Genomic DNA, 16691 nt, shown 5'->3' with positions numbered 1-16691 from the left:
TACCACCCTGGGACTGGGGCTGGCACCAGTGAGGGAGGACAGAGGACACAGTCCCATTCTGATTGAAGGAGGAAGGTGAGATTGCAGTCGTGAAGATGGGAATAGGGATCCCAGGCCAGAAGGGAGAGAGCAGCGGGTGAGGGGATGGGCAGCCAAGTGAAGAATGCCAGGTGGCTGGAGTAGAAGGTGCATTTGGGGGGCAGAAGAGAGACGTGGGAAGGAAGCTCAGAATCGGAACCTAGAGGATCCAGACTCCAGGCTAGGAGCACTCCAAGGGAATGTCCTGGCTTCTGGGAGAGATTCCCTGTTGTTCATTTGATGTTGGAAAGCAAGTCTTCAAGAAGCTCCTTTGGGTCTCCAGTTGTGAGAGGGTTACTCTAAGTCACTCCAGGAGCAGTGAGCATGACTTTTGACCCAGACTGAAAATAAGACATGCAGGAGCCTTTTTCAGGCAGGTTGGGAGCTGGGAGGCAGCCAGAAGCGAATTAACACAGACGAGAAGGCAGTGGAAGGAGCGAAGTGCTCTCGGAAGACAGAGATGGGTGTGGATCTCTGTTGTTTTCCATCTGTCTGATCTCAGACAAGTGTGTGTCATCTTATATCAGGGGGGATCCACCGTCCGGGGTTCTAGGCCTAGACCAGTGGTCGGCAAACTGCGGCTCGTGAGCCACATGCGGCTCTTTGGCCCCTTGAGTGTGGCTCTTCCACAAAATACCACGTGCAGGCGCGCACGTACAGTGCGATTGAAACTTCGTGGCCCATGTGCAGAAGTCGGTATTTTGTGGAAGAGCCACACTCAAGGGGCCAAAGAGCCGCACGTGGCTCGCGAGCCGCAGTTTGCCGACCACTGGCCTAGACGATAATGTGTGTAAAGCACTTTGCAGTATTTGAAGCATAAGTCTACTGTGCAGCCACCTTATTGTTAATTGTTAATATTCAAGGTGGTGTGCTCTACCATAGTGACCTGAATATATGGAAAGGGGTTATGGTGATCATTTATCAGAGGACTAACACATTCAAACTTACATTCGAGACTTAAGTCAGCCCTAGGGTGACCAATTGGCCTGGTTTGCCTATGACTTTCCCCAGTTTTAATCCTGAAAGTCCCACGTACTGAGGAATTCCTCAGTTCCAGGACTCAGCCTAGCCTCCAATTTCACATTTCTTGCTACTGTCCTTGCCCCCTGGCTGTTCTTTGTCCAGCAGGTCTTATCCCGTCTCCTTAGGGTTTCAAACTAATGCCTTTCCTAGGTTTGGCCTCTGATGTCTTTTCTAGGTCATCTCTGTTAGAGCCAAGAGTGGCCCACTCCCTATTCCCATCCCTGCAGAAGTGCCTCATGAGCCTCCTCTCCCTTTAAAAACAACTCTTTTTATAGAATGAAATGAAAAACATTTGCTGAAGTGATTTTTTAAAAATTCAGAACTTTAAAAGTAAAAAGATATAGGTCATTTTTCCAAATAAGCCTATCTTGTTTGAAAAGCAAACAAATCCCAGCTAAACCAAAATACACTGGGACCTCAGGACTACATGGTTCACAGCACTGCCTCTGACTCTGTATTTGAAAGAAAGACTTGGGGTGGGCGTGGGTGTGGAAGGAGCGAGGGGCTTTCAGGGAAGACAGAAGGGGTCACACCCTGACGAACTAAGGCTGCCAGTGCACACCCTGGATTGTGTGATTCCTTCCCCCAAGGAAGCTGAGGCCCACGGTGCCTCTGTATCTGAAAAGCCTGAAAGCCTCATGTAGAACCACAGAAAGCCCAGTCATTCGAATCCAGGATAGTATGGGACCGCGATCTCCTCCTGAAACAAAGGCTGTCCCTCTCTGGGTTTGCTAGGACCCCTGTTTTCTTCCATTCTGACCTGCCTTCAATCTCAGCCCAGAAACAGTGGGGCTCCCTCAGGGCACTCAGGCGCCTTTGGCCGCTGCCATTTGCCAACTAACAAGAACTGCAGTTGGCGTGTTCCTGCAGCTGGCAGGTTCTACGTGGGGAGCCCCAGCTTCTCGGAGATGTCCCATCTGAGGCTGAGAGTGCAGCAAGTATCCAGCTCCCCACACCCCTTTGGGCCCATGGTGTGGTCACTCCTTGAATCGCCTGGCCACTGGGCACAGCACTGGCCTCCGTCAGCATTCCTGTCTCCCCAGACCCCCTCCTGGTTGCTTCCTGTGCCCGCTCTGCCCTTGTCCTATGTTGTTGGCTCTCCCAACCACGTTGGGTCTCTGTGGCCCAATTCCACTTTCTCTTCTGATGCTCTTGCTTATTGTTGCCCTAGAAGTCTACAGGGCAGGGGTGGGCTTGCCAGGGGTCTTGGCACTGAATTTCTCCTGTGTGTGCGCATATGTCCTTTCCTGCTCCAGGTTTGACTTTGAGGGTCTGGAGAGTGGTGACGATGGTGCATTTGACAAGCTCCGGTCCTGGAGCAGGTCCATCGAGGACCTGCAGCCACCCAGCGCCCTGTCAGCCCCCTTCACCAACAGCCTCGCTCGCTCTGCGCGCCAGTCTGTGCTCCGGTATGTGTGCTCTTGCTCTGCCCGCCTGCCTCCCCCAGCCCCAGTCCAGGTCCTGGGTAACAGCGGTGAGTGCTCATGCGCCTCCCTCCACTCTTGCTTCCAGGCTCAGCTCTCTTGCCTCTGCCTGCCAGTCTGTCTCTGGTCTGTCCTCTTTGTCTCCTTGATTCTGCCCAGCGATCTGTCCTGGGTAAGTACATCACCCTCAGCTATGCCCACCCCATCTGGGGTTCTTCCTCGCCCCTTCTCTGGGCGCCCCTCCATTCCTCATTCCTGCTCTGCCATTCCTCCCAGTCTCTCAGGCAGGGCTGTTCTCATCCAGCTCCCTCACCTTCACCGGGTGCTCCAGCTCCGGCCCTCCTGTCTGTTTCCCTCTGGCTCTGCTCTCTGCTCCATCAGCTGCTCGGAGACCAGCTTCCACCCAGCCTGCCCCCTGCTCACCCTCCCTTCACGTCTTCCTTTAGGCCTGTTCTCTCCAACGCTCCCAGGTGTTCATTTGTCTGCAGTATCTTAAGAGCTGTCCTGCCTGGAGGCAGGTGTATGGACCTGATGACTTGTCCGAGCCCTGCCCACCCAGGGAGGCTTTCCTTTAGGTCCTGTGGTCTCTCTCTCATGCCATACTCCTTTCTCCTGTCTCCCTTGGGTTTTGCACTCTGACAGTGCTCATCACTCCAGTCATGCATGAGCAGATACCATTTGTGCTTCCTCTTTCTTCACGAGACATCATTGGGCAGGGGCGGGGATGCAAAGTCAGATGTAGCCCCAGGTACACCCAAAGCCTTTGGGGTCTGTGCTGCCTTTTCTGGGACATAGAAGTGGGATGGGAGCCAAGTGCTCCTGCCCCAGGGAATGTGGGGAAGATACAGTGACTGGAAGGAGGAGGAGGAAAGGCTCAAATGAACATCTCCCTGGGCCCCTCGAGGACTAGGAAGGTGTACACACCTACTGTTGTATTTTGAAGGACCTCTGGGCACTAATTATACAGCAGGGTCCTGGATAGTTCCTGATGAAGGCCTGCTCCAGGGAGGTGACACGGCTGAGCGCCCTGCCCCTGCACTCTTTTTCTCTGGGCTGGTGGTACAAGGCCCTCTTTCCCCCTCTTCTGCTGCTGCTGAGGGACAGCCTGCTGTCTGGATGTTGGTGAGCACTCCTAGGCCTTTCGCCAACAGCCGCCTCTCCCCCAGGTACAGCACTCTTCCTGGGCGCAGGGCCCTGAAGAACTCCCGCCTGGTGAGCCAGAAGGATGATGTCCATGTCTGCATCCTTTGTCTCAGAGCCATCATGAACTATCAGGTAAGGGGGCAGCACCAGCCACAGGGCTCAGCCTCTTCTGCCTCACCTCCCAAACCAGGAGAGCTAGGAGGGCGCCAGCTTTAAAAGAAGTTTGCCGGTGGGCCTACAGTCAAGTCAAGGATCTGCCTTCCCCACCATCAAGGTCTCTTCTCCTTCTGCTTTTTCCCCTTGCTACAGTACGGCTTCAACCTGGTCATGTCCCACCCCCATGCTGTCAACGAGATTGCGCTCAGTCTCAACAACAAGAATCCAAGGTGAGCTCCTTCCCTCCCCTTTCCTCCTCGCTCTGCACAGGACTCTGGAGTTCTGGGCTCCACCTGTCCCTGGCTGTGGGGTCCTGTAGCCTCTGCTGGAGAGAAGCAGTGTCCCTGGCTTCCCTGTGGTCTGCACAGCTTAGTGAGGGAGCAGCCTGCCTTCCGCCTTCTTTCTTGTACTCAGCCTCTCCCCTTACCGCTGAGGCTGGCTCCACTCTCTGAAAGGACTCGCCAGTTGTGCAATTGAGCTGTGTGGTGGCCATGGTGGGGAGCTAAGGTGTTAATCTTCCTTCTTTGCCCTTCAGAACCAAAGCCCTTGTCTTGGAGCTCCTAGCAGCCGTGTGTTTGGTGCGGGGAGGTCACGAAATCATTCTTGCTGCCTTTGACAACTTCAAAGAGGTCAGTCTTCTGCCCTAGCCGGTTTGGCTCAGTGGGTAGAGTGTTGGCCCACGGACTGAAGGGTCCTGGATTTGATTCCGATCAAGGGCAAGTACCTAGGTCGCAGACTTGATTCCTGGCCCTGGTCAGGGCATGTGCAGGAGGCAACCGATTGATATGTCTCTCACATTAATGTTTCTCTCTGTCTCTCCCCCTTCCTTCCACTCTCTCTAAAAATCAATGGAAAAATATCCTCAGGTGAGGATTAACACAAAAAAAAACACAAACAAAAACCAAAAAGGTCAGCCTTGTGTGTGTGTGTGTGTGTGTGTGTGTGTGTGTGTGTGTGTATCTGGCAGGAGGAGGTGGGAATATGGTAGGTAAGCCGCCTTTCCTGCAGTCTTACACATCCCAATGATTCCATCATTTTAATATCCCAGTGTTTACCTAGGTAGCTTGTCAACCTCTTCCCCTCCCCACTCTTGTTTTCTTTCTTTTTTTTTTTAATATATTTTATTGATTTTTTACAGAGAGGAAGGGAGAGAGATAGAGAGTTAGAAACATCGATGAGAGAGAAACATCGATCAGCCGCCTCCTGCACATCTCCTACTGGGGATGTGCCCGCAACCCAGGTACATGCCCTTGACCGGAATCGAACCTGGGACCTTTCAGTCCGCAGGCCGACGCTCTATCCACTGAGCCAAACCGGTTTCGGCTCCCACTCTTGTTTTCAACAAAACCAGCATTTCAGTCTTATCAGATTGTGTGTCAGAGAAGTTATGAATCGGCCAGCTAAGGATGCCCTCAGAGAGCTAAGGTCTCTAATCCAGTGATCCTAGTCTGGCCATCCATCAGAATGCCCGGAGAGCTTGTTAAGCAAACAGACTGCAGGAGGCCTGGCTATCTGTGCTTTAACAGGTTCCCCAGGTGTTCTGAGGCAGCGGACCTACTGATTGAGCCCAAGGCAGATATCTTTGCAGTGAGAGGAGAAGGCAGGCCAGGATCCTCCTGGGTTGGTGGCTGATATTGGTGAGGGGAGAGGGAGCTTCTTCTTGGAATTTCCCCAGCTCTGGGCCTGGCTCTGAAACCCCTGTCTGCTTGAACATAGGATTCCTCGACATCCAGATGCAGCTGCTGGCCCACCCCTCCCCTCTCCTCTGTGCATTGCTTCCCCAGCAGCCATTGTTCAGCCAGGAAATGGCGCTTCCTCCTCGAAGCCAGAGCTCCGTGGAGTCTCGGGACCCTCTCAGCACAGGGGCTTTCCTGCCTCCTGGCCTCTCCTGCATCCCCACTAGGACCTCAGCCCCTGCTCAGCCAGGCCCTCCAACCTTCCTCCTGCTCCCTCCTTCCTTCAGTAACTTGGCCACAGCAGACCCGTTTCTTGTAGGCCTATGCCCAGAGGCTCCTTATTGAACTCCAGGAGGGAACCGGGGCAGATGCCAGGTCCCAGGCTTTCTTCTGTCGTCCCGAATGGCTCATTGCAGAGAAACAATTGTGGTTCAGCTTGGTCTGAGTCAGTCCTCTGGCCATGGCGTCCCTGGGAGCCAGGGCTCAGGGTGTGGGCTCCGCCTGGGGCAGGCCCTTTCACTGAGAAGTTCGATTGTTCAGGTGTGCAAGGAGCTGCGCCGCTTTGAGAAGCTGATGGAGTACTTCCGGAACGAGGACAGCAACATCGACTTCATGGTGAGGAGCTGGGTCTGGGCCCAGCAGGGCGGCGTGCCCCTGAGAACGGGCCAGGCGGACAGTGGATTTTGGTCTTCTGTGTAGAACCCAGAATGCTTCTCTCTACCCTGTAAATACTCCTCGTCCACTGGCCCACCCCAGAGAGCTTTTAGAAACTGTAAGACAATGTCATTGGGGCATCCCGAGTCTGCCTTGTTCCCCCTTTGATGCCCTTGCCACCCCCGGTTGGGACCCTCTTTGAGCTGCTTTCCCTTTCCCGGGCTCTTCCCCAGCTTCTCTGCTCTTAAGTAGGATTTTCAGCTAAGCAGGGATGCCTCAAGGAGTACCTACTGATGTGCAGAGGACATCAGAGCGGTGCTTTAGTGACATCTCTTTCTCATGTAATTTACTTACCTTAATACTCTGACGGTCAAGTTTGAGCTTTTTTAAGTTAAAATGCTCTTTTGCTCCCAGAAAGATGTAACTTTTTTATTCACTGCTTTTGATTATCCAGCTGACGATGCTGGTTCTAACAGCCTTCCACCCTCCCTTTCTCTGGGTCTCTCCCCATTGGTCTCTTCCCTGTCTCTTCCCATTGGGGCCGCTTCTCCCCAGGTGGCCTGCATGCAGTTTATCAACATCGTGGTGCACTCGGTGGAGGATATGAACTTCCGGGTCCACCTGCAGTATGAGTTTACTAAGCTGGGGCTGGAGGAGTTCCTGCAGGTGAGCCGGGCTGAATCCTCATAGGGTGAGGAGCTTTGGGACAAAGGACCAGCTGAGCCATATTACAAAGGTGTTTTTTTTGTTGTTTGTTTTTTATAAAACCCTAGTCATGGATGCTCCTGGTACCCTGCCTGTCTCCTATGTCATGGGACTCAGACCCGCCCTCAGAGGGCGTCCCAATCAGGCAGCTCCCTGAGGCGAGAATCCGGCATAGCCGCAGTAGGAATTCCCTGGGTCTTGAGCTTTAGGAAGCAGCCAAGGAGGGTGGTGAGGACTAAGTCTTTCTCAGGAGGCTCCCCCAACCATGATGCCCTCTGCTCTCCCTAGAAGTCAAGGCACACAGAGAGCGAGAAGCTGCAGGTGCAGATCCAGGCGTACCTGGAGAATGTGTTCGACGTGGGGGGTTTGTTGGAGGATGCCGAGACCAAGAACGTGGCCCTGGAGAAGGTGGAGGAGCTGGAGGAGCATGTGTCGCACGTAGGTGGTGGGTCCTCCTCTGCTCCAGAACCACTGTTGGGGGGCAAATCCTGAGCTGACCCACCTGCCTCCAGATGGGGCACCACCGGGCCCTTTAACGCATTCCTCAGACCACCCAGAGATTGGCACACACTGACCTCCCAGACCGGGCGTGAGGTGGTCTCTGTCTCAAGAGACTCTGCTGTGGCCATTTGTCTTGTACGGTTTCACGTGGTCGCAGACCCTGGGCCCACGGGAGCAACGTAGGGAACCTGCCAGGCCAAGCGGCCCTGGGGCCCGGGTCCTGACTGGGATCCAGGCTGTGCTGAGTGCCCAGGCTTTAGGGCCAGCCCCAAACCTGCCCTTCCCATCCTGCAGCTCACAGAGAAGCTTCTGGACCTAGAGAACGAGAACATGATGCGGGTGGCGGAGCTGGAGAAGCAGCTGCTGCAGCGGGAGAAGGAACTTGAGAGCATCAAGGTGCCAGCAACTGGGGAGGGAGGCCCGACTGCCACTGGGTGCCAGGGCCTGAGGGTTGTTTCTCTTTCCTGAGTCATGTCAAGTCTTTGAGAGTCCAGCTCTTGATTCATGACCTTGAGGCACACAGATGCGAGTGGGCTGGTGATTTCACCCCATATTTTGGTTGGAGAGACAAGCTGAAGCCAGAGTGGGCCAGACATGCACAGAACAAGGTGGGAGTGTGTGGGCCACCAGCCCTCCCCTGTGAGCCGTCCTGCTGCACCTCCCAGCTTCCCCAGCCCTGCGTCATGAGCAGCTCAGAGTAGCCCAGTCCTCGGGGCTGTTACTAGGAGACCCACCAGCAGGGGTTCCTCATATTTCAGTGTCTTCTCTGTCCCCTGAGCTAACTTTTTGTTAGTTATAAAATCATGCCTCAACCGATCTTTTCTTCCGAAGGGATACAGTTAGTTATACTGGCCCTGCTGAGCTCAGTATACACTGAGTGGCCAGATTATTATGACCACCTGACGTTTGTAGGCAAATTAGCTATAATTTCATGCTGAAGTTGCTAGAGGGCCAGACCATTATAAATAGGGAAGCAGGTTGTTTACCACGACAGTAGAAGTGATTTTTTTTCCTGAAGATATGGGTAAACAATGTGATTTAACAGCCTTTGAACGTGGGATATCTATCTATCTATTTATCTATATACTGAGTGGCCAGATTATTATGACCACCCCATCAGTACTTTGTTGGGTCACCTTTTGCCTTCAAAACTACGGCGATTCTTGGCATTGACTCCATGAGATGTTGAAAGGGGATGCGAGGAATCTGACACCATGCCTGATGAATACCACTGTCCAGTTCCGTGAGATTTGATGGCTGTGGAACCAGCTGCCTGATGGCTCTTTTAACTTCATCCTACAAATGCTCAATTGGATTGAGATCTGGTGATTGTGGGGGCCACCTAAGCAAGGTAAAGTCTCCCTCATGTTCTTGAAACCACTCCTGCACAATACGAGCACCATGGCATGGCGCATTGTCTTGTTGGAAGAAGCCATCTCCATTGGAATACGCCATCAACATGATAGGATGAACCTGATCAGCAACGATACTTAGGTATGTTGTGCTATTCAGACGTTATTCCACACGAATTAAAGGGCCCAGATCATGCCAGGAAAACATGCCCCAAACCATAACACTGCCCCCACCAGCTTGAAGGATTGTACTCATGCATGTGGGGTGCATGCTTTCATGCTGTTTCCGCCAAATTCTCACTCTGCCATCTGCATGATGCAACTGGAAACGTGATTCATTGGACCACATGACTTTTTTCCAATGCTCGACTATCCAATCCTTGTGTTCCTGTGCGAATTGGAGACGTTTTATCTTGGTAACTGCAGACAGCAAAGGTGTTCGAACAGGCCTTCGGCTTCCATATCCCATACGATGCGGTGTATGGCTAATTTGCCTACAAACATCAGGTGGTCATAATCTGGCCACTCACATTCAAATATATCCCACGTTCAAAGGCTGTTAAATCGCATTGTTTACTCATATCTTCAGAAAAAAATCACTTTACTGTCGTGGTAAACAACCTGCTTCCCTATTTATAATGGTCTGGCCCTCTAGCAACTTCAGCGCAAAATTATAGCTAATTTGCCTACAAACGTCAGGTGGTCACAATAATCTGGCCACTCGGTGTGTATCTGCTGCGCCCCAGCTAGGAGTATGGAGGACACAGAGAGGGCTCAGGCAGGGTCTTGTCTGTAGGGGCTCCCAATTGAGCGAGTACACGGGTCAAATGAAATGGGAGCAGTGACGCGCACAGAGAGCTGAGAGCCGCATAGCAGGCTGGCAGTGGGTCAGGAAGAGTTGCCCAGGGGCACCTTCTACCTGGGCCTGGAGGGACCATGGGACTAAGGTGGGAGCAGAAAGGAAGGACACAGCAGGACTCTGTGCTCCTCATTCCGGCTTCCCCTGGTCCCCACCCAGGTTTCTAGCAGAAGCAGAGGTCCCAGCTGGGAGACCCTTGGACAGGAAGTTTCACTCCTGGGGCAGAGACCGCTGTGCCTTCAGCCCTCTCTTTTCTGAATGGTGCATCTGCCCAACAGGAGACTTATGAGAACACGAGCCACCAGGTGCACACCCTGCGGCGGCTCATTAAAGAGAAGGAGGAGGCCTTCCAGCGCCGATGCCACTTGGAGCCCAATGCCCGGGACTTAGAGTCGGTGGGCAGCGAGGCCCTGGCCCGGGTGGGCTCTGCAGAGCTGAGCATGGGCACGCCGTCCTCTGACCTGGACCTCCTGGCTCCAGCCCCGCCCCCTGAGGAGGCCCTCCCTTTGCCTCCTCCACCTGCTCCTCCCTTGCCCCCTCCCCCTCCCCCTTTACCAGGTAAGGAGGACCCTGGGAGCTAGGAGTGGCAGCCTCATTGTGGGGCCAGACCCAAACCCCAGTCAGCAGAGCCTTCCTTAGGGAGAAGCTGGGGACCGGGCTGGAAGGGCGCGGCAGGTGGGAGAGGGACAGGGGGTGGTCTAGAATCTGAGGGAGGCTCAAGTTACTAGGGACGGGAAGTCTAAGGGTGGACATGGATCTGCTTTAAGGATCATAAAGCTGCTGCTCCTGATTCCTCTGAACACAGCCAAGGAGGGCTCTGGTCAAAGCAAGAGAGTGGGCCAGAGACGACCACGCCTGCCCCATCAGAGTTAGGACCCCTGGCAGCCACTTGGGCCGGGAGTTCATGCAGCCTCCTTCCCTGAGTCTTTTTTTTTTTTTAATACTCACCTGAAAATATGTTTAGAGAGAGGGAGAGGGAAAAGGAGAGAGAGAAAGAGAAACATTGATCGGTTGCCTTCCGTATGCACCCACAACCTAGGTATGCGCCCTGTCTGGGAATTGAACTTGTAACCTTTGGTGCAAGAGACAATGCTCCAACCAACTGAGCCACCTGGCCAGGGCCACTGAGAGTCTTTAAGGCCAAGTGGGATTGGGGAGGGGGGGCGGGCTCTGAAGAGTCTCTTGGCCCCTGGGCCACTGTACCATTCTTCTCCCCCCAGACAAGTGTCCCCCCGCCCCACCTCTCCCTGGTGCTGCTCCCTCTGTGGTGCTGACAGTAGGCCTGTCAGGTGAGTATTCCCAGGGCTCTGGCCAGGGCTAGTGGGACCAAGGGGCTAGTGGGACACACTTCTTGGCCTCCGCCTTACTGGTCCTCCTTTCAAATTAGCCATTCGCATCAAGAAGCCTATCAAGACCAAGTTCCGGCTGCCTGTCTTTAACTGGACAGCACTGAAACCCAACCAGATCAGTGGCACTGTCTTCAGCGAACTTGATGATGAGAAAATCTTGGAGGTAGCAGGGCCTGGGGCCCTGAGAGGGAAGATGGGGGCTGGGGACCAGGTTGCCCTTTAGCCAGATCTCCTGGGCTTGAGAAAGCCCTCAGACTTAGCCTTCCGTGATCCAGAGCTGAGCTGATGCTTCTGGGAGGGCTGCTCGGGCTCCTCTAGTAGCAGAGGCCACAGCATTTTCCTTCTCATCAACCTCTGCCAGGACCTGGACCTGGACAAGTTTGAAGAACTGTTCAAGACGAAAGCCCAGGGCCCTGCCCTTGACCTCATCTGCTCTAAGAACAAGACAGCACAAAAGGCCGCCAGCAAGGTGACCCTTTTGGAAGCCAATCGTGCCAAGAACCTGGCCATCACCCTACGCAAGGCTGGCCGCTCAGCTGAGGAGATCTGCAGGGCCATCCACACGTGAGGCTCCCACTGACCTGGCCCTGGTCCCCAGCCAGTTGGAAACCCAGTTCTCCACCTTGGATTCCAGGGCATTGGCAGAATTGCCTCACACCCCTTAATCATCCACTGGCTTGGCCAGAACTTACTGTATCCATGCCGTGTGCCAGGCATGGTATGAGATGCTGGGAATTCAGTCCAGACCTGTACTCAAGGAACTCTCGGTCTGTGGGAACAGTCCAGTAATACTGGGTAATAACCACCAAGGTGATGGAGGTACAGGCAGCGTTGGGAGAACGGAGAGCCGGGTAGCTGAGCTGGGTAATCAGGGAAGACTTCCCAGAGGAGGTGTCTTACCTGCAACCTGAAGGAAGTATATGAAATCTAGTACAGGTCCTGGCAGGAGAAGCTTGGTGCTCTGGGTACTGAAAATTGGCTGTGTCCTTGGTGTAAGGAGGGGAGTAGGAGAGACAGGATAGAAAGGTGGGCAGAAGTCTTGCAGGTTGGGTCTCCTAAGCCATGCTCAGGTATTGAGACTTGAGCAAAGGGAGGACGTTGAAGGGTTTCTAAGCAGGACATCAATGTTTCCTAGGATGGTCCTCTGCTTCTGGCTGTGTCCTGCTCACAAACCTCACCCTCAGTCCTTCTAGGAGCTGGAGAATAAAGGGATGATGCATAATATGGGCAAATGCGAGACCTGAGGGGGTCCCTCCCTCCTACATAGGTACGACCTACAGACACTACCTGTGGACTTCGTGGAGTGCCTGATGCGCTTCCTGCCCACAGAGGCCGAAGTGAAGCTGCTGCGGCAATACGAACGGGAGCGGCAGCCCTTGGAGGAGCTGGCGGCTGAGGACCGCTTCATGCTGCTCTTCAGCAAGGTGGAGCGGCTGACCCAGAGAATGGCAGGCATGGCCTTCCTGGGCAACTTCCAGGACAACCTGCAGATGCTCACGCCGGTAGGGCCCCACCCAGATCACACTCACCTGCAGCCCCGTCTCCACCAGCCACCTGCTGGTCACTTCCCTGGCCCTGCCCACCCTCCCAGCCCCTTGCTGACTTTGCCCCATGCCGGCCTGGGATTACTCAGCTCTTCATCTTGCCTTCCAGCAACTCAATGCCATCATTGCAGCCTCTGCCTCTGTCAAGTCCTCACAGAAGCTGAAGCAGATGTTGGAGGTGGGGAGAGGTTGTATATGGGGGTGCTGGTGAGGACCTGGGGCTATATAGACAAGGAAGGAGCCCTCAGGGCTTGGTCTGACCACCTCCCACTCGTCTTTGGACAGATCATACTTGCACTGGGGAACTACATGAACAGCAGCAAGCGGGGTGCTGTGTATGGCTTCAAGCTCCAAAGCCTGGATCTGGTAAGACGGTGGGGGCAACATGGGGCCGGGAAGCCTGAGGGAAGGCGGCTGTGGAGCCAGGATATTCAGTCCTCTTGCATTACCCCTCGCCCCCATCTCCCAGCTGCTGGACACCAAGTCCACTGACAGGAAGATGACATTGCTGCATTTCATCGCCTTGACGGTGAAGGAGAAATACCCAGACCTGGCCAACTTCTGGCACGAGCTGCACTTTGTGGAGAAGGCCGCAGCAGGTGAGGGGAGCCTGCCCTTGTGTTCAGCTCAGGACAATCCCAGGAAGCTATGAGGAGAGGGAACACTTGGGTCCTTTTGTTTCTGGCTCTTGTTGTCTTTCTGACACTTCAAAGCTTTCCGCTGGGGCCATGGGCAGGGGCCACCCCAGCTGGAGCCTTCTTGCAGGCACCAGACCCGTCCGTCCCTATTCACCTGGATGGCTGGGAGCTGGCAGAGGAAGGCACAGTGGCTCTTCACTCCCAGCTCCTCAGGCTGGCCCCAGAGACTGCAGGCTGTTTCTCTGTGATGTGTGGGAAGAGCTTAGAAAAACCATGAAGCCCCTCAGACATCGGTAGCTGTTATTGCTGCCCCACTCACGAAATGGTGCAGGCCATTTTGAAGACTGGCAGTCTTTTTGGCTTGCCTTCCTTTACTTTGCTCTTTGGGGTTATGAGTTCCCAGCCTCTATTCATTTTCCTTGCCCTGTGAGAGCCCGGCTAGCTTGGTGTGCCCCTCCCTGTGCCCCCCGCCCCCCCCTGAGGGAGCCATGCTGAGGGGAGGTGGGCATGTCCAGCCCTGGACTCAGCCTGGGCGCTGTGGCCACAGTGTCCCTGGAGAATGTGCTGCTGGATGTGAAGGAGCTGGGCCGGGGCATGGAACTGATTCGGCGCGAGTGTAGCATGCATGACAACAGCGTCCTTCGGAGCTTCCTCAGCGCCAATGAAGGCAAACTGGACAAGCTCCAGCGCGACGCCAAGACAGCGGAGGTGAGCACAGGGTGGAGGCTGGTGGCCGCAACCAGGTTTAAGGCGCTGTGCCCTCTAAGTGGACTGAGTTTTTCTTCTTGGATCAAAGAAGCTTTACCAAGTGCTGGCGGGCGGGCTGAACGTGGGGTAAGGGACATTGGGGGTGGCAGGCAGCTGCCTCTGGTGAGGGGCGCTCTCGGGAGCTTTGGGAGCCCGGTTCTCCTCTGGCCTATAGGGGCTGGGTGCTGCTTTCTGTGGGCCCGCTGTCCCTGGTGGGAGCCGGCTTCCGTGCGCCAGGCTGACCCCACCTGCCCACCCTTCCCCAGGAGGCCTACAATGCAGTGGTGCGCTACTTCGGTGAGAGTCCCAAGACCACACCTCCTTCTGTATTCTTCCCAGTATTTGTCCGATTCATTCGTTCTTACAAGGTGAGCAGGGGAGAGGTTTCTAAGAAAAAAAAGGCTGAGAGAAAACCGATCGGGGGAGAGAGGGTTGGGCTTCAAGTCTGGCCTTTTCCGTCTCTTCCTCTGGGTCCTGGGAGGGAGCGATGGAAGCTGGCCACAAGCCTTAGCTGTGAACTAGTGGGCAGGGTGGGGGCCCAGGCCCTTCCTGTCATTGTTTGGGGCAGGAAGTGCCCCTCCAGAGGGTGGCCACCTGGGGCTGCTGGTCCCACTGCCACCCACTCTCCACCCTCAGAGTGAGCCCCTCCCCTTAGCCTGTGTGAGCTTCACAACTGCTCCCACCCCCACTGTGGTTCTTAGGAAGCAGAACAAGAGAATGAAGCCCGCAAGAAGCAGGAGGAGGTCATGCGGGAGAAGCAGCTGGCTCAGGAAGCCAAGAAGCTGGATGCCAAGGTGGGTGGGACCAGAGCAGAGGCCTGGAGGGAACGGCAAAGAATCGGGAGCGGGGGGAGCAGATGGAGAGGAGATGGAGAGCTGGAGCCCGCAGACCACCCAGAGGGCCTGAGCCGGCATCCCAAGGGATGGAGAGGGGCTTTGGGAGGGGATTCCCAGGCAAGGCTGCCATGCACAATCCAGGACATCTTCGGACTGCATCTTGGGCAGGAACCGTCCCCGTGGTAGGTTAGTAATGACGCCCTTCCCTTCAAATGCTCGGCTCTAGACCCCATCCCAGCGGAACAAGTGGCAACAGCAGGAGCTAATTGCTGAGTTGAGGCGGCGCCAGGCCAAGGAGCACAGGCCTGTGTACGAGGGGAAAGATGGTACCATTGAGGACATCATCACAGGTGGGGCCCTTTCCTCCCTGGGGCCCGAGCACCGCTCCCCAAACCGTCATATTCCCTGGGCTCTCCTCCCACCTCACGTGTGCCATGGGGCCTGACCACGGTGTCTCTCTCCTGGGCCACAGTGCTGAAGAGTGTCCCTTTCACGGCCCGTACTGCCAAGCGGGGCTCACGCTTCTTCTGTGATGCAGCCCACCATGATGAGTCAAACTGTTAACCCCCACGGCTGGGGCCCTTGACAGGTACCGGGCACCCAGCTGCCCTCTGCATGCCCATCTCCCAAGACTCGTGCTGGGGTCCACAGGCACCTCCTCTTATGCATGACCTGGCACCATCCTCTGGCTGCCTCATGGTGGTGGGGACACATACTTCCCTCCCTGCATGCCCCGTGCTCTGAGAAGCATGGCTTATGCCCTGCATGTGCCCTCAGGGAAGTGGTGTCTCTCCCACTAATGCTGTCCTAGCTTCTACTAAGACCAAGGGGTAGGGACCAGGCCACTGCCTCTGGTGGCTGAGCCCCTGGCTCTGTTACTGGGCTTGGGGGTCCTTTGTCCTTTCTCTGCCCCATGGCCTCTAGTCACCCTCCATCTGGTCCTCTGAAAATACCGAGCCCCAGCCATCTCCCTGACCATCCCTTCCAGTGTCTTAAGCTTCTCTCACCGGACTGTGGCTGGCTCTTCTCTGGCCCTGCCTGTAGGCTGCCCCGAAGGCTGTTCCTACAGAGGGTGGGCTTGGCCTGGCCGCCCGCCTGTTCACAGGCTTCTGTCTCCCCCACAGGTCCCCACCAGCCCATTGTCGTTCGCCACCAAGCCAGGAGCGTGGCCCCACCCAGTGGCCCGCCTCGGGCGCCAGGCCCCCACTAAGACCCTCTAAGAGGCAGAAGCACTTCAACTCCCAGAGTCCTGCAAGTCCAACCCGCGGACCTGGAGCCCTGGAATCGGCCAAGGGCCCAGCGGAAGGCTGTGCTGCTCCCGACCAGTGTCCACCCAAGCTCTCAGAGCTGCGTCTTCCCTGCCGCCACTGTGGGCACTAGGTCTTCCAGGGCCTTGCACGGCCCTGGTGCCTCCAGTACTGCACTTTGCCTCCAAGGTCTTCAACTTCATTTCCTGAAGGGTCACCAAGGGTCAGCTGGAAAAAACCATTTCGAGCTTTAGCCTACAGAGGGACACCGAGGCCACTCTGTCGGTAGAGCCAGAGGGGCAAGAGGAGTGTCCAGGCTTGGGGGGCCCTGGGACCCTGCCAATCTCAGATCATCTTTTACCAGGAGCAAGGCCTTCCTAAGCCTGGGCCCCACTCAGCTGTGCCCTAGTGATAAGGGTGAGGAAAGAAGCCACACTGGGCCCTGGGCCCTAGCCCTTTGCATCCCAGGTTCTTGCTGAGGTGGGCAAAAAGGTTTTTCTCTGCCCTGGTCCCAAGACAGCTAGAGAAAGGGTATGCCAACAATATCTTCACCTCCTTCAGCTACTTTTTTTTTTTTTTGAAGGGGCCGGGGACATGGTGGTCTTACCTGCTATATTCTCAGTCCCCTGTCAGTTTCTTAGCCCCTGGAAGGGAACACAGGGGTCCATTCCTTTTTGTACATGTATCATCTCCCTTCTCTCTTGTACATAAACCCTGGCCCTTCTTTCAACAAAGGCTTGAAGCACAGGCCTGACTCTG

General features: G+C 55.2%; 1 protein-coding gene across 5 annotated transcripts in view; it reads left to right on the top strand.

Moving 5' to 3' along the window:
• Positions 1-16679, top strand: part of FMNL3 (formin like 3) — a 58072-nt gene extending 41393 nt beyond the window's left edge. The window contains exons 6-27 of one of the 5 annotated variants that reach the window (XM_059682801.1): positions 2358-2510; positions 3692-3800; positions 3978-4054; positions 4360-4453; positions 6041-6115; positions 6710-6820; positions 7151-7297; positions 7655-7756; positions 9850-10129; positions 10792-10860; positions 10959-11083; positions 11282-11484; positions 12188-12422; positions 12574-12642; positions 12750-12830; positions 12934-13063; positions 13650-13810; positions 14116-14217; positions 14551-14643; positions 14912-15035; positions 15158-15274; positions 15810-16679. In XM_059682801.1, the coding sequence (XP_059538784.1) occupies positions 2358-2510; positions 3692-3800; positions 3978-4054; positions 4360-4453; positions 6041-6115; positions 6710-6820; positions 7151-7297; positions 7655-7756; positions 9850-10129; positions 10792-10860; positions 10959-11083; positions 11282-11484; positions 12188-12422; positions 12574-12642; positions 12750-12830; positions 12934-13063; positions 13650-13810; positions 14116-14217; positions 14551-14643; positions 14912-15035; positions 15158-15249 (2632 nt within the window). In that variant the 3' untranslated portion in view covers positions 15250-15274; positions 15810-16679. Of the gene's footprint in view, positions 1-2357; positions 2511-3691; positions 3801-3977; positions 4055-4359; positions 4454-6040; positions 6116-6709; positions 6821-7147; positions 7298-7654; positions 7757-9849; positions 10130-10791; positions 10861-10958; positions 11084-11281; positions 11485-12187; positions 12423-12573; positions 12643-12749; positions 12831-12933; positions 13064-13649; positions 13811-14115; positions 14218-14550; positions 14644-14911; positions 15036-15157; positions 15275-15809 lie in introns of all 5 variants that reach the window. The other 4 variants (XM_059682800.1, XM_059682802.1, XM_059682803.1 and 1 more) reach the window with 4 other exon arrangements.
• The last annotated feature ends 12 nt before the right edge of the window (positions 16680-16691 follow it).

Source organism: Myotis daubentonii, chromosome 2, assembly GCF_963259705.1.
Source record: "Myotis daubentonii chromosome 2, mMyoDau2.1, whole genome shotgun sequence".
In the NCBI taxonomy this organism is placed as follows: Eukaryota; Metazoa; Chordata; class Mammalia; order Chiroptera; family Vespertilionidae; genus Myotis; species Myotis daubentonii.
This window is presented reverse-complemented; position numbering and strand designations above follow the sequence as displayed.